Here is a 17,306-nt window from a genome sequence, read left to right on the forward strand (position 1 = left end):
CTGAGATTGAGTTTATATTTGGCTATATCTGTCTGTATCTAAGTGTGCAGGTTTGTGTGAATATCTGATCATCTTTGTCTGAGTGTGCATTTGCATAGGTATCTGTGTGTCTGTATCTAAGATTGAGTGTATATACATCTATCTGTGTGTCTGTATCCGAATGTGCATGTCTGAGAATTTCTATGTGTCTCTGTAACTGAGTTTGTGTGTGTTCAGGTATCTGTGTCTGTTTCTGACAGTATGGGTTATGGCAGCTAATCTGTGTGTCTGTATTCGAGTGAGTGTGTGTGTGTTTATGTGCTTGTGTGTGTGTTTGTGTTTCTCTGTCTCTATATCTGAGCCTGCGGGAAGGGCAGATTTGAATCTCTGTATCTGAGTGTGCATATGTGTGGGTATCTACAACTCTGTATATGAGTGTATGTGTGTGTGTTTGGGTATCTGTGTGTCTCTGAGTGTGTGTGTCCGAGGGTACCTATAGTATGTCTGTCTCTGACTGTGTTTGTGATGGATATCTGTGTTCTGTATATCAAAGTGAGTGTATTCTTGTATCTGTGTGACTGTATGTGAAGTTGGGTGTGTGCGGATGTCTGTGTCTCTGAGTATGTGTGTGTGTGTGTGTGCAGGTTTCACTGGGTCTGCATTTGTGTATTAATGTATGGGAAACTGTGTGTCTCTATCTGATTGTGGGTGTGTGCAGGTATTTGTGTTTGTATCTGAGTGTGGGCGTGTGTGCTGTTATCTGTGTGTATGTATTCGAGGACTGATGGGTGTATGTATCTCTATTTCTGTATCTGAGTGTGTGGGGGTATCTGTGTGTCTGTATCATAGCATGTTTGTTTGTGTGGGTATCCGTGTGTCTGTATCTAAGTGTGCATGTGTGCAGGTATCTGTGTGTCTCTGGTTGTGCATGTGTGATGATATCTGTGTGTTGCTGTATCAGAGTGTGTGTTTGAGGGAGGGGTATCTATAGGTCTCTATCTGAGTTGAGCGGGTATCAGTGTATCTGTGTCTGAGTGTGTGTGGGTATTTGTGTGTCTGTATCTGAGTGTGCATTTGAGTGGGTTTTTGTGTCTGTATATGAGTGTGTCTGTTTGTGTGGATATCTCTGAGTCTGTATCTGAGTGTGTGTTTGTGTGGGTATATTGTGTGTCTGTACCTGAGTGTGTGTGTGCAAGTACTTGTGTGTCTGTATCTGAGTGTATGTGTGGACATCAGTGTGGTTGTATTTGAGTGAGGGTGTGTGTATGGGTATCTGATTGTCTTAAATGAGTGTGTAAGTTTGGATATCTGTGTCTTGTATCAGAGAATGCATTAGTGTGTGGGTATCTCACTGTATCTAGAGTGTGCATGTTTGTGTGTATCTGTGTCTCTATCTGAGTGTACATGTGTGGGGATGGGTATCTAACTGTTTCTAAGTGTGCGTGTGTTGCAGGTAGCTGTATGTCTAGGATTGAGTGTGCATGTGTGAGGGTATTTGTGTATCGCTATATGTAGGTGTGTGTGTGCAGGTATCTGAATTTTTTTTAATTTGAGTGTGTATTTGAGGGCTGGAGCAATATCACAGTGGGTAAGGCATTTGCCTTGCACACGGTCAACCCGGAAGATCTGGGTTCGATTCCTCTGCCCCTCTCGGAGAGCCCGGCAAGCTACCGAGAGTATCTCGCCCGCACGGCAGAGCCTGGCAAGCTCCCCGTGACGTATTCGAGATGCCAAACACAGTTACAACAAGTCTCATGATGGAGATGTTACTGGGACTGCTCGAGCAAATAGATGAACAACGGGAGGACAGTGCTGCAGTGCTGCAGTGTATTTGAGGGAGTCTGTGTGTGCGTTTGTGTGCATATTAGTGTGTCTGAATCTGTGTGTTTATGTGTGAAAATCTGTGTGTCTGATCTACCGTGCATTTGGTAGGCATCAAAGTGTCTGTACCTGAATGTGTGTGTGCAGGTACTTGTGTATCTCTATTTGTCCATTTGTAATGGTATCTGTCTGTCTGCCATTGGGTGGAGGGAGGGGGGACCATAATTATCTCTGTACCTATGTGTGCTTGAGTGTGTGGATATCTGTGTGTCTATAACTGTGTGTGTATGTGTGTGTTGGTATCTGAGTGTATGTATCTGAGATTGTGTTTATGTGTGGGTATATTTGCCTCTGTATCTGAATGAGCATTTGAGTGGGTATCTGTGTGTCTGCATCAGAGTGTGCAATAGAAAGTATCTATTTGTCTGTATCTGAGTGTGTGTGTGTGTGTTTGGGTATATATGTGTCTCTGTATCTGAGTTTGTATTCAGGTATCTGTGTCTCTGTTTATGAGTGTGTGTGTATGTGTGTGTGAGGAAATGTATCTATGTTTCTGTATCTGAGTATAAGTCAGTGTGGGTATCTATCACTCTAATCTGACTGTGTGTTTGTGTGAGAGTGTATATGTGTCTCTCAGTGCATATGAGTGTCTTCAGGTATCAGTATCTCTATATCTGAGTGTGTTTGTGCAGGTATCTGTGCCAGTATCTGTGTGTTGTGTGTGTGCAGGAATCTGTGTATTTGTATGAGTGTGGGTGTGTGCGGGAATATGTGTGTATGTATATGAGGGTTGATGTGTGCGTGTAACTCTATCTCTGTATCTGAGTGTGAGTGTGGATATCTGTGTGTTTGGATTTGAGTGTGCATGTGTGTCTGTATCTGAATGTGTGTGTCTGTGTGTGTATGAGGGTGTCTGTGTCACTGTATCTGAGTGTACATGCATACGATTATCTCTGTCATTGTATCTGAGTGTGCGTGTGGGGGTATCTCTGTTTGTACAAGTGTCTGTGTGCATTCATCACTGAATCTCTGTGCCTGAGTGTGTGTGGGGGGGAGGTATCCGTGTCTCAGTATTGAAATGTGTGTGCATGTGTGGGCATCTCTTTCTCTGCACATGTGTATTCGTAAGTGTGTGGATTTCTGTGTGTACATGTGTGTATTTATGTGGGCATCTGTGTCACTGGATCCGTGTGTGTCTGCAAGTATATGTATATATTTATGTGTCTCTATCTATGTGTGTATGTATCTACAGGTATCAGGATCTCTGTATCTTAGTGAGTGTGTGAATGTGAGAGTATCAGTGTCTCTTTCTCTATGTGTGTGTATCTATGTGACTCTGTGTCTGAGTGTGTGTGTGTATGTGTGTCTGTATCTGAGTGTGCATGTGTGCCAGTATCAGTTTATCTGTATCCAAGTGTAAGTTTCTGAGGTTTTCTATGTGTCTCCCTACCTGAGTTTGTGTGTGTTCTGTATCTGTGTCTTTGTTTCTTAGTGAATATGTTAGGGAGGGTTATCTGTGTATCTATACTGAGTATACATGTGTGTGTGTGTGTGTGTGTGTGTGGCTATTGTGTGACTATAACTGAGTGTGTGTTTGTGAGTATATGTATGTGTCTCTCAGTGTGTGTTTGTGTGTATTCAGGTATTCGTATCTCTATATCTTAGTATGTACACATATCAGTGTCTATTGTGTGTGTGTATGTGTCTATGTGTCTCTGTGTCTGAGTGTGCTTATGTTTGGATACGTTGTATGTCTGTATCAGAGTGTGTGTATGTATGGGCGGGTATCTGAGTCTGTATCAGAGTGTACATTTGTGAGGGTATCTGTGTGTCTGTGTCTGAGTGTGCATTTGCGTGGGTTTCTATGTGTCTGTATTTGAGTGTGCATGTATTTGTGGGTCTCTCTTTGTCTGTATCTGAGTGTGCATTTCTGAGGGTTTCTATGTGTCTCTGTATCTGAGTTTGTGTGTCTTTGTGTGGGTATTATTTTAGTGTCTGTGTCTGAGATTGAGTGTATATATGTCTATCTGTGTGTCTGTATCTGAGTGTGCATGTCTGAGAGTTCCTATGTGTCTTTGTAACTGAGTTTGTGTGTGTTCAGGTATCTGTGTCCCTGTTTCTGGCAGTATATGAATGGCAGATAATCTGTATGTCTGCATCCAAGTGTGTCTGAGTGAGTGCATCTGTGTCTGAGTCTGAGTCTTTGTGTCTGAGTGTGTGTGTGTGTGTGTGCATGTGTGCAGTTTTGTGTGTCATGTATCTGAGCCTGTGGGAAGAGTAGATTTGAATCTCTGTATCTGAGTGTGCATATGTGTGGGTATCTATGTCTCTGTATCTGAGTGTGTGTGTGTGTGTGTGTATGTTTGGGTGCCTGTGTGTCTCTGAGTGTGTGTGTCTGCAGATATCTGTATGCCTGTATCTGACTATGTTGTGTTTGGGTATCTGTGTTGTATATGAGTGTGGGTGTGTTTGTTGATCTGTGCTTCTATATGTGAGGTTCTGTGTGTGTGTGTGTGTGTGTATGTGTGTGGGTATCTGTGTCTGTATCTGAGTATGTGTGTGTGTGTTGTATGGATTTCAGTGTGTCTGTATCTGAGTGTGCATGTGTGTGGAGGTATCTGTTTCTGTACCTGAGTTGTGTGTGTGTGTGTGTGGGGGGGTAGTATCTCGTGTGCCCTCGCCTTGTTCCTGGTCTCACCTGCGTGTGCATGTGCGTCTCGTCCCCGCAGAGTGAAGCTGTGGGCTGACACCTTCGGCAGAGAGCTGTATGACACTGTGACCAAGTTTTCAGGCTCCCTCTTGCTGCAGAAGGTCAGTAGCCTCTCCTAGGAGCTCCGGGGTGGGCGGCAGGGACCCCTTTCCTTTAAAGAAGAGTTCCAGTTGTCCCACGGTCGCTGGGTGGGGTCTTCGAGATCTGTCTGGTCCAATCCCTTGTGATTCACCCACCAGAGAAACTGAGGCCCAGGGCAGACTGCGCCCACGGCAGGCCGGAGCCCGAGTCCCGGGAGCTCTGGGAAGTAAATACCAGGAGGAAATAAGACGGTGATTGATTAGTGGGGTGGGGGGCATGAAAGGGAGGGCGCCCCAACACGTGGCCGGGTTGGAAACTGGGAAGGGGCCTGGCTGGAGAGGGAGGCAGGGGACCCAGGGGGCGCGCAGAGGACGAGAGAGCCACCCGGTCTGAGGTGCGGCTACGGGGCGGGGTGTGAGCCGCCTCGGGCCTCCAGGCCTGAACCTGTCCCCCAGAGTCCCTCCAGGCGGGAGACCTGAGCCCACGGGGGCAGGGAGTAGGGGAGCACCGGGCACTGTGGCGATGGTCCGGCTCCCCCAGCCAGACCCAACCCGACCCGACCCGACCGGGGTCTCCCTCACCTCTTCCTGCGTCTCCACACCTGGCAAACTTCTCTTGCAGCTGAAACGCCGCCTCCTTCCCCTCTGACATTTACCACTCTGGGGCCGCTTTTAATAATAGCTTAGAGCTCTCTATTATTACCAGCGCTCAGAACTTGGCATTCGTGCTGCAACGCTCGCTCGCTCGCTCGCTCGCTCGGCGCCAGGCTTGAGGCGAGCAGCACTTGGCCCTTTTGCGCTGGAGTGGAAGCACGACCCGAGCTCCTGAACGGCCTCCCGGGCTGCCCCTTCGACACCCACGTGCTCTGTGACCAGTGGGGCAGGGTCCCCTGCTCTCCGGCAGCCCCTGCAGCGGGTATAGCAGTGACAGATAAGACTAACCTTCCACTAGACAACCCCCCAACACACACACACACACACACACACACACGCACACACTGCAAAGCACTTTCCCATTCTGCTTTCCCATCTGTGGCCTCAGCGGCAGGAGACAGACAGAATAATGACTATAAGACCATCTGGGGAGAGACCGTCTCCTGGCCTGTGAAGTCTGGCGCCACCTCTACTGCCACCTCTTACCACCGGGAACTGGCGAGGGTCACATGACCTGAGCCGCGAGGCCTGGGTGACCACTCCCCTCTGAGAGGCGGATTCCCACAGGCCCGGAGTAACTGCAGAGACAACTCCCTTGTGTCCTGGGCCTCTGGGCAGCATAGCAGGTGGTGGGGTGGGATGGTGTCTGCAGGGGCGGGAACTGAAGTTCAGGGAGGTTTTCCACTTTCCTGGGGTTGGGGCGAGGGGAGAGAGGGGGCAGGCAAAGAATATGGGACCTAGGAGTGCCCCAGGCTCTCAGCCCCTGGCTGTGTGTCTCTGAGAAAGTAGAGCCACCTCTCTGAGCCTCAGTCAGCTCCCTCGGAAGGCTCTTCACAGTGGAGCACCCAGACAGAGCCCCCGGAGGAGAGCGAGGTCAACGGCTGGAGTAGGGAGAGTTGCCTCTAATCATGACTGACCCTGATTCAGTCCCCAACACGCTGTAACAGTCTCCTGAGCATTGGCAAGAGCAAGCCCTGAGTGTCGCTGGATGTGGCCCAAAAGCCAAAAAAGGAAGAGAGAGAGACAGACAGAGTGAGAGACCCAGAGAGAGACGGAGAGACGGAGAGGGCTGTTCCTGTTCGCAGGGGAAGAGACTCATTTTACTCATGGGGGGAGCGGCAGCATTTATGAGCACTGGGTGGGAACAGCGCTGGGGGGGGGGCGGGGAGCAAGTAGCCCAACCCTGCGGCCGTGTGACCACGTCCCCCTGTGCCGTGTTTCTGAACAGAAATACAAGGACGTGGAGCCCAGCCTGCAGATCCAGGAGGTGGATGGGCCGGGGCTGGTGAGGAAGTTCTCGGAGGACATGGAGGCCATGCTGCTCAGGAAGGTGGAGGCCATCCAGGTACACGCAGCCCAACGTGGAACCCCCAGGTCCCCGTCCCCACCTCACGGGCGGCAGCTCCTGATCACCCCCAGGAGTCAAGAGAGCCAAGCTGAGGGCGTGGGGCTGAGCTCCACCCTGGGGGGGGGTGGGGGGGAACCATAGGGAGGTTACCCCCCACAGAGCTGGGCTGGGCATCATCTCCCTGGAGGGCTTCCCTCCCACAGGGCTGGGTGCCAGAGCTATGATGGGAGCTAAGCGCCCATCTTCCTCCCCGTGTCCTCACCCCCTACCCCCTCCTACCTCCTGGCTCTGAGGGACCCCGGGCTGAATGAGTCCCCTGTGGTCTCTGCGCCCGCCAGATGGCTGCGGGGCCCCACCCTGGCCTGCAGATGCCATGTGGTGCCCAGGTGTGCTCAGCCAGGGACCTGCCTCCCCCAGACCAGCGTCCCCTCCAGTGACGCCTGGAAACCCGAAAGGCTGGGGTGGAGACAGCACTGCAACCAGTGTGAGGGCGAGGAAGTGTCTGAGCATGCAGCAAGCACAGGGGGAGTGCTGGAGGGGGCGGGGGGGTCCCCATGAACACATCCCCGGATGGACTCTTCCTCTCCCCTACAAGGGATCTTTAGACTCCAAACTCAGTTGTGAGCTGCGTGGGGACAAGCGAGCCCATCCTGGGCACCAGCAGGGGCACCGTGCGCCCCCACACAAGACACAGTCCACAGGGCTGTGAAGTGCGTCTCCAGGTCCAGGACCGCCCTGGGCACAGCAAGTTCCCATGGTTGTGGGAGCACAAGCCCAGGGAAGCCAGCGCGGGGCTCCTGAGGGCTCCACTGCCTCTCCCTGCAGCCCAACCCAAGGACACCAGCCAAGGAGCGTGTGTCTCCGCTCCTCCAAACACAAAAGCCTGCTTCTTCCCGGGAGATCTCGGGCTCCTTGCACAGACCTTTCCACAGGAAAGCAGGGAGGGAATTCCACCCCATTCACAGCTGGACAGAGACCAGGAGCGACTGAGCGACATGCCAGAATAGCACCCCAGGCTTGCAGTTTCTCCCCTCTGCAGTTTTGCAGAGGGATGATTGACTATTAAAACTGGCATCTCTCTGGGGCCTGAGAGATAGTACAGCAGGGAGGGCACTTGTCTTGTGCACTCCGACCTGGGTTCAATATCCGGCATCCCAAAGTGTCCCCTGAACACCCCCAGGAGTGATTCCTGAATACAGAGCTCGAGTGATCCCTGAGCACCGCCAGGCGTGACCCCAAAACAAAACAAAACAGAGAAGGCGTCTCTCAAAGGTGACCATATATATTGTGACGCACCCACCTTGTGTCACAGCCGCCATGTTTCCCTATCTTAGTTATTTCCATATCTGTGATGAGAATGCCCATGATATACCATCATAGCAAGTTTTAAGTTTGCAAAAGAATATTACCAACTAAAAATACTATTGCAGTGTGCATGTGCTAAAGAACTGAATCACCTTGCAGAACTAAAATCTTATACCCTTTGACCAACAGCTCCCCAATTTCACTCTTTCCCCATTCAAGGGGCCCACCTCAGACTCACTCTTTCAATGAGTTTGGCTATTTCAGTGCCACGTCTCAGGGAGAATATACAATATTTGCCTCTCTATCTCTGACTCATTTCATTTAGCTAGGATCTTCCAGGTTCCACCTTGCTGTTCAAATGGAAGGATTTTCTTCTTTTTAAAGATTAGATAACGTGTCATCTATATCTATGATAAACATACGCCTTAAAATATTTTTTATATTTTTGGGTCACACCCAGCAATGCACAAGGGTTACTCCTGGCTCTACACTCAGGAATTACTCCTGGCAGTGCTCAGGGGACCATATGGGATGCTGGGAATCGAACCTGGGTCGGCCTCGTGCAAGGCAGACGCCCTACCCGCTGTGCTATCACTCCAACCCCCTAAAAATATTTTCATACATGTTGCCTATATAGACCAAATCGCATTTTCTCTATGTAAGGAAAATGTCTTGTTGCTGCTTCCATTCCTTGACTAATATGAATAATGCCTCAATGGAAATGAGCATGCCAAAATCTCTTCAAAATCTAGATTTTATTTTCTTTCGATAGATATCTATTGCTGTATCATATGGCAGTTCTATTTTTAATATTTAGGGAAGCCTTCATGCTGTTTTCCATATGGCAAGAACACTAATTTATATCTGCCAGTGAAGAGAATTCCCTCATCCTGCTTTTTAGGCCTTCTGATCAAAGACATCCTAGCACACGTGAGATGATGTCTCTTGAGTTTTGGTTTGTAATTTTTCGGAAGGTTCGTGAAGTTGGACACCTTCGCATACAACTTGTTCCTCTAAATATCTTCTTTGGAGAAAGGTCGACTCAGGTTCTTGAGGCACTTTTTAAAAAATTGTTCTTTGCAGCAGTTCCTTATCTTTCTATCATGGATGTGGTTTGCTAAGATGGTCTCCATTGTTCCCATTGTTGCAATCTTCACTTTGTTCAGTGTTTCATTTGTTGTCCAGGAAAATTTTCTTTTGATCTGGTTCATCCACTTTGTCTACTTTTTTTTTTTTTGCCTTTACTTTTGATGTTATGTAAACGCATATTCTTAAAACACCATGTTGAAGAAGCCTTTACCCAATTTTCTTCTAGTAAGTTTAAGGGTTTTAGACCTATCAGAATCACCTCTGTGCATATTAGGACACAAGAACCTCATGCTGATACTGGGCACTTTTTTAAAAAATTTTTATTAGTGAAACACGATGAGGTACAGCTGTAGACTTATAAATTTTTGTGCTTCGGTTTCAGTTATACAATGATTGAGTACCTATTCCTCCACTACTGATCTTTACTGGGCACTTTTTGTGGAGCGATTTTTTTTTGCCTTGCGCATGGCTGACCCGATTGACCTAGAGGTTTGAGTCCTCCACCCCTCTTGGAGAGCCCGGCCAGCTACAGAGAGAATCTTGCCCGCAGGGCAAAGCCTGGCAAGTTCCCTGTGACGTATTCAATATGCCAAACACGGTAACAAGTCTCACAATGGAGACGTTACTGGGCCCGCTCGAGCAAATTGATGAACAACGGGAGGACAGTGACAGTGACAGTGACCCCCAGCGGGGGTCAGGGATGACACCTGGCTCTGTGTTCAGGGATCGTTTTCAGAGCTGCTTGGGGGGTGCTTTTGCAGTGTTGGAACAGAACCAGGTTCTGCTGGACATAGGAAACTGTGCTCTCTCTCTGCACAAGCTTTGGACATTTTTAAAGCTACAGCTCATATTTCACTCTTTGTGGCCCCTTTCTCACCCCAGATGCCAAATTATAGAGTTTTCAGAACACCTCCGTGCTGCATGTAGGCTGTGCCAGGATTTAAACTTAGAGCCTTGTGTTTGCCAGGCAGGCACCATAAGTCACTGAATCTCTTTCAGATCGTCCTATAATTATGGGTTATTTTTGACGGGACCACACTTGGAAGTGCTTCGGGGCTACTCCTGGCTCAGGAATCACGTCTTACCGTGTTCAGGGGCATCATACGTGGTGCTGTGGATTGAACTGGAGTCGACCCCACGAAGGCACAAGCCTATCTCCTGCACTGTCTCTCCAGTCCCACATTTAACTCTTTCACCCATTTTGTGTTGAATTCTTGATATCATATGAAATAAGGATTCAATTTATTTTCTTGGGCTCAACACCACTTACTGAGAGTGTTTCTCCCAGAGGATGTACTTAATTGAGGATGTGCAATTTATTTCTCAACTCTTTATTCCCTCTTTATTGATCTGCATTTTTTTTTGGCCTGGGCTGTGCTGCTTTGATTACTGTAGATCTGAAATATTTTGAAATCAGAAAGTGTGATGACTCCAACTTTGTTCTTATTTACAAGCTAACTTTGACTGCTCAGTCTCATTTGCGTTATCATATTAAAGTTAGGGGTGCTTTTTCGAGTTCTGCAAAGAGTTAAACTGGGGTTTTGGTAAGGATTATATTGAATCTGTAGATCACTTTAGAAACCATGAGCATTTCTTAAGGTAAATAAAGTAAAGTAAAGGCCCTCCCCTTGATCATCGATTTGCTCGAGCGGGCCCAGTAACGTCTCCATTGGAGACTTTGTTGTTACTGTGTTTGGCATATCGAGTACGTCACAGGGAACTTGCCAGGCTCTGCCGTGCGGGCGAGATACTCTTGGTAGCTTGCCGGGCTCTCCGAGAGGGGCGGAAGATTCGAACCCGGGTCGGCCATGTTGGCTGCATGCAAGGCAAACGCCCTACCACTGTGCTATCGCTCCAGCCAATTTCTTAAGGTATTATTGATAATTAAAAATGCATCTATTTAAATGGGACTGGAGATAGCTCCAGGTACTGGAGCACATGGTTAGCATATGAGAGGCCCAGATTTGGTCCCTGGAACCACATGCAACTTCAAGTACTGCTAGAAGAGACCTCAGGGACTGAAACAGGAATAAGCCTCAGAATGTCAGGTGTGATAAAAAAAAATAATAGCAGCCAAAAACTAAAGAAAAGGAGAAAAAGTACATATTTAAGGTGTAGAACGTAATATTAATTCTTCCAGTACGTGAACACAAGATATATTTTCATTATTCTACAAGAGTTACATAGCTCCCATAATAATTTCTTTTTGATTGTTTAGGGGGGTGCCCCTCATTGTGCTCAGGGGTTTCTCCTGGCTTTGTGTCCAGAATCATTCCTGGCAGGGCTAAGGGTGCTGGAGACCAACTTGGCTCAGCCGCTTGCAAGGGAAGTGAGTGACCTGCTATAATGTCTCTCTGGTTCCTATGATAGTTTTTGATGCTGGTCTCAATTTTTGGTGGTAAATCCACCTACTGTAATTTATAAATATATAAAATATAAATAAATGTCATTATTTACTTATACAAATCAGTTTGAAGTCAATCATTACGTGGTATCAAGTGTATTTGCAATGTTTTGCAACATCACCATTACATAATTCTAGAACTTTTTATTAAATCCAGACAGAAACTACTAAGCAGTGGCTGGAGAGATAATATAGTGGGTGCGGCACTTGCCTTGCATATGGCCAGTCCACGTTCTATCCCAGGAACTCTACAGGGACCCCTGAGCTCAGAAGTAAGTCCTCAGCACATCTGGGTGTAGCCCGCAGACCAAGAAACTGCCAAGCAGTCATTCCTCATTCCATCCACCTCTTGGCTCCTGACAACCACTTATCTTCTTCCTGTCAATCAAGTTTCCTATTCTAGATATTTTATGCAAATGGAATCATACAGTATGCAAGTTTTTGTATCTAGATTCTTCCAGTTTAGCCTAATCTTTTATAAGTTCATCCATGTTTTATCACATATCAAAACTCATTCTTTTTATTATTGAATAATATTCCATTTTGTAAATATTCCAGATTTTGTTTGACCATTCAGCAATAGATAGGGATTTGGGATGTTCCCAATTTCTGGTTAGTGAATATATATATACATTTTTAAAAAATTTTAATAGTGAGACACTATGAGGTACAGTTGTAGACTTACAAATTTTGTGCTTAGGTTTCAATTATACAATGAGGGGTGGGAGGGATACTGGGATCCGTGGTGTATATATATAAATTTTTAATATATGAACATTATATATCTACATGTATCATATACACTACATACATGAACCTATATATATTTATAAACATAAACATACATTTTCGTTTTCTTGAGTTTGGGGCTACGCCCATCAATGATAGAGAGCTACTCCTTTCTCAGTGTTGGGGGGTGTCACTCCTGGAGGTACTCAGGGGATCCTGTAGTGCTGGGCAGAGAACCTGGGCTCTTGATGCAAAATGTGTGTTTGAGCCCCTTGAGCGATCTCCCTGTCCCTTCTGATTTTCTTTTTAAAGAACAGTTTTAAGTTGACAATGATTGCAGAGCATGTACAGAGAGAGTTCCCTTTCTATACCTGCTGCCCCACATACAGAACCTCCCTGATGAACAGCATTCCCCGGCTGCAGTTACACTTGTTATACACCATGAACCTACAATGATGCCTCATGATCACCCAACAAGCACTGTGCATCGGGGTTCACTTGAAGTTACGCATTCTGCAAGTTTTAACAAATGAAAATGACACGAATCTCTCATTAGAGAGCACTGTAGCACTGTCCTCCCATTGTTCATCGATTTGCTCGAGCAGGCACCAGTAACGTCTCACCACAAATTGTGAGACTTGTGACTGTGTTCGGCATATTGAATACATCACAGGAGCTTGCCAGGCTTTGCCATGCAGGCGAGATACTCTCGGTAGCTTGCCAGGCTCTCCGAGAGGGGCGGAGGAATCGAACTCAGGTCAGTCGCGTACAAGGCAAACGCCCTCCCTACCCGCTGTGCTATAGCTCCAGCCCCATTAGAGAGCATACAAGACAAATGCGTTCTTCTAAAGGGCTTCTGCTGTCTGCCCGCGAATTCCTCCCTGTCCATAGCCCTGACAGCCACTGCTTCTCTCTTGCTTTGCCTTTTGAAAATGTCATGTCACTGCGCACACACGAAAAACTACGGTGCATACACACTGTGGAATACTTCTTGAATATAAGATAAAATGAAACCATGCAATTTACCTCTGTGTGGATGGGTCAAGCTGAGTGAAGTCAACCAGAAGGAGAGAGGAGACATAGAATCACCTCTCTCATGTGTGGGATATAAAGGATCATAGTAAGGGAACAACAAATGGTAAAGGTGATAGAAGCCAAGAACTGGCCTAAGAACTCAGCTCACCTCAGGAGGTCTGAGGAGGTGGAGGCAGAGGATTCTGAGACAATGGTGAGGGGAGCAGACATTAGGGGAAGATGGGGTGTTCAAATGCTCTATACATTAAACCTTATCACAAGCAGCATCATGGTATCTAAGGTTTAAAAAAAATATTGGCACCCAAACATAATTGGGATCCGACTGGATTTGGCCTTTCAGACCATTTCTTTTTACTTAGCAGTATGCACAAATATTCTGGCTATTGGAAAGAGCGACTCTGAACGGTCAATAAGCTCTTGCTTGCATACCTGCTTTCAGTTCTCCTGGGCTCCTCATGGACTGAAATATAATGAGGCTGGTGCCAGAGCACAGTACAACAGGGAGGATGTTTGCCTTGCACACGATCAACCCAGTTTCGATCCCCGGCATCCCGTATCATCCCCCAAGAACTACCAGGAGTAATTCCTGAGTGCAGAGCCAGAAGTATGCCCTGGGCATCCCCAGGTGTGACCCAGAAAGCCAAAATATATTTTAAAAATGGAAACCTAATGAGGCTCCCCAGACCTTCCTTGGCCCATTCATTCTCTTTGTGTTCCTGTCGTCCAGAGTCTGGTCGAGGCTGCTGAGGAGGCCGACCTGAAGCATGAATTCAACGAATCATTGGTGGTGAGTCTTCTTGCTTGCAGAACGTTGCTCTCGGAGGGGCTGATGAATCATTCCTCCACTTGCCCAAAGCCAGGGACAACTGAGAACAGGCTACTGTGTGTGTGTGTGTGTGTGTGTGTGTGTGTGTGTGTGTGTGTGTGTGTGTTTGGTGGCAGGGGAGGTCCACTGCTAGCTGTCAGTGTGTACAAGCATCCATCAATGTTCATCCTGGAACCTGGTTCTGAAATACTCTCTAGTCCTTTGAGAAGGGACTTAGGAACCAGATGCCAGAGGTGAAATTAAAACTTGCCAGAAAAAAAAATGAGGGAGGAGGGAGAGAAAGTCAACAACAATCCACTCATTGGATGGATGTTTGTTATCCAACCAGGACATGTGAGCCTCTGCAGAAATAAAAAGGTATGATTACCTTCTTCTTTTTTGGGGGGGTCACACCCGGCATTGCACAGGGGTTCCTCCTGGCTCTGCACTCAGGAATTATCCCTGGCGGTGCTCAGGGGACCATAGGGAATGCTGGGAATCGAACCAGGTTGGCCACGTGCAAGGCAAATGCCCACTGTGCTATCGCCCCAGCCCCGAATATCTTCTTTTCATTCTTCTCAAGAAGACAGAAAGGATAACTGCAGAGCTGGTGTTTTGGATAAGACAAGCCCAAGTTCCTACGAAGGGGTCATCTTGAGTCTGCCATGGGTTGCAGTGAGGTATGGACATTGGGTGGAGCGCAATGACCCAGCAAAGGCAGAGGTGGGGTTTCTAGGTGAAGGAAAATCAAAGACACAGAAATAAGAAAATGCAAAGTCGAGGAATTTGTGAGGGGTCCACACGGCGTCCTGGGGAAGAGGAGGCAGAGAGTGACTGTGGGAAGGTCGGGATGTTTTCCAGGCTGCAATGGCACCGACTGCGGGGTGTGGGCAGGGAGGGCAGTGTGCTGAGGCGCTACTGCTGGCTGCCATGCCATGACAGGGGGCAGGAGAGAGGGCATGGCACGGAGGCTGATCAAGATCTGTGATGGAGGAGCAGGGAAAAGGGTTTCCTGTGGCTCTCGTGGTGGGATTCGGGCCCAGCCTCCAGCATTGCGGATTTCTACCTCCTTCCCAGAGAGATGCAGCCTTTTTCTTTCTTTTTTTTCTTTTTGGGTCACACCCAGCAATGCACAGGGGTTACTCCTGGCTCTGCACTCAGGAATTACTCCTGGCAGTGCTCAGGGGACCATATGGGATGCTGGGAATCGAACCCGGGTCGGCCGCGTGCAAGGCAAACACCCTATCCACTGTGCTATCACTCCAGCCCCTTTCTTTTATTTATTTTAATTTTTTATTTTATAAGGTGGTTCACAATATTTGATTACAGGGCTGCAGCGACAGCACAGTGGGTAGGGCGTTTGTCTTGCACGCGGCTGACCCGGGTTCGATTCCTCCGTCCCTCTCGAAGAGCTCGGCAAGCTACCGAGAGTATCCCGCCCGTACGGCAGAGCCTGGCAAGCTCCCCGTGGCGTATTCGATATGCATAAACAGTAACAACAAGTCTCACAATGGAGACGTTACTGGTGCCCACTTGAGCAAATCGATGAACAACGGGAGGACAGGGCTACAGTGCAATATTCAAACACCAATCCCACCACCGTTACACCTTCCCACCACCAAATTTGGGATGTTTCCATCCCAAGCCCCAAGCCCTGTCCCAAAGCACAACTGTAAAGTAAAGTAAAGGCCCTCCCGTTGATCGTCGATTTGCTCGAGTGGGCCCAGTAACGTCTCCATTGGAGACTTTGTTGTTACTGTGTCTGGCATATCGAATACTCTCGGTAGCTTGCCGGGCTCTCCGAGAGGGGCGGAGGAATCGAACTCGGGTCGGCCATGTTGGCTGCGTGCAAGGCAGACGCCCTACGTATTTTGTATAGTCTGTTATGAAAAACCGCTGAAAATGCTACAAAAAAGTATCCCTGGAGGAGACAGTGTGAAGATTATTCTATTTTGGCAGGGGCCATTAAGACATTCTCTAGAATATCACTGACATGTTGTTAAAGGTTGAGTTATATGAGCTTTCATATATATATATATGTAAATATATATATGAAACTATGTATTTATGCAAATATTTTCCTCTATGATTTGTTGCCTACTATTTGACCCCCATCCAATGTGGTGTGGCACTTAAGGAGAGTGGGCAGAGAGTGTCTTATGATGTGTCATTTGCGGCCGCACTGTCCAGGAATACGTTCACTAGTATGTGAGGCCCGGCCCGAGCGTGTGGGGAGCAGCCTTGACCGACCGTGGTGGTGGTTGGGTTCTGGAGGTTTTCGGCTGCCAGAGCTGGGTCCCTTGGGGTAGGGTGGGCTCTCATCTGCCCCCCTCTGGGTCATCCTGAGTGAAGCACACTGCTGTTTCTTAAAGAGAATCCATCACTAAGGGTACCCCGACCCTCCTGTCTCTCTCTCTCTCTCTGTTTTTCTCTCTCTATCTGTTCTCTCTGTCTCTCTCTCTCTTTCTCTCATTCTATCTCACTTTCTCTCCGACTCTCCCCTGTTTGCACACAGGTTAATTTAATCATCTTGTTCCAGCAAACAGCCAGTCCAACCAGCCATCTACTCGCTAGCAATTATCTAGATATGTGCTTGCCCTGGAATCCTGGATCACTGTCTCACTTCCCACCGGCATCTGGATGCTTTCCGTCTATCCCCCACCCCGACCACCTCTCACTGCCGAGCCCTCTCACCCCTACGGCACCCCATCTCTTTCTCTCTGTCTGCCCCCGCCGTACTATCTCTGTCCGACCTCTTCCACTCTGCTCCCTCTGCTCCTAGTTCGACTATTACAACTCGGTGCTTATCAATGAAAGAGACGAGGAGGGCAACTTCATGGAGCTGGGGGCAGAGTTTATCCTGGAGCCCAACGCGCACTTCAGCAACCAGCTGGTGAACACCTCCCTGAGCAACGTGCAGTTACCCACCAATGTGTACAACAAAGGTGCCGCCCGCCCTGCCCCCCCCCCACCCCAGTCACTCATGCTGGCACTCGGAGTGGAGTGCAGATGCCAGCGAATTTAATGGCATTAAATTCATTACATTTGATTTATGAAAAAGGGGTGCCTCCCTTAGCTGAGGTGCCCTGTTGAAGGAGAGAGATGAGTGAACGTGAACTTGGACTGGGAGGCATGGTGGTATTCCTGGGTGAGAGGTGACAGTGAGAAATGCAAGAACGTCATTCTGGAACTGTGTGTGTGTGTGTGTGTGTGTGTGTGTGTGTGTGTGTGTGTTTATGGAGAAGATATGATCTCTGTTATAGTACCTCCCGCAAATCTCACTCCTTATTTATTTATTCTGGGGGGCTTGGGCACATTTATTCTGGGGGGCTTGGGCACATTTATTC

General features: G+C 48.0%; 1 protein-coding gene across 1 annotated transcript in view; it reads left to right on the forward strand.

The window, feature by feature from the left end:
- Positions 1–17,306, forward strand: part of CACNA2D4 (calcium voltage-gated channel auxiliary subunit alpha2delta 4) — a 127,118-nt gene that overhangs the window by 5,405 nt on the left and 104,407 nt on the right. Inside the window, exons 2-5 of the mRNA XM_056117767.1 lie at positions 4,530–4,611; positions 6,473–6,589; positions 13,882–13,941; positions 16,742–16,904. Of these exons, the coding sequence (XP_055973742.1) occupies positions 4,530–4,611; positions 6,473–6,589; positions 13,882–13,941; positions 16,742–16,904 (422 nt within the window). The remainder of the gene's footprint in view (positions 1–4,529; positions 4,612–6,472; positions 6,590–13,881; positions 13,942–16,741; positions 16,905–17,306) is intronic.

The sequence above is a fragment of the Sorex fumeus genome, unplaced genomic scaffold, assembly GCF_029834395.1.
Source record: "Sorex fumeus unplaced genomic scaffold, SorFum_2.1 ptg000036l, whole genome shotgun sequence".
In the NCBI taxonomy this organism is placed as follows: domain Eukaryota; kingdom Metazoa; phylum Chordata; class Mammalia; order Eulipotyphla; family Soricidae; genus Sorex; species Sorex fumeus.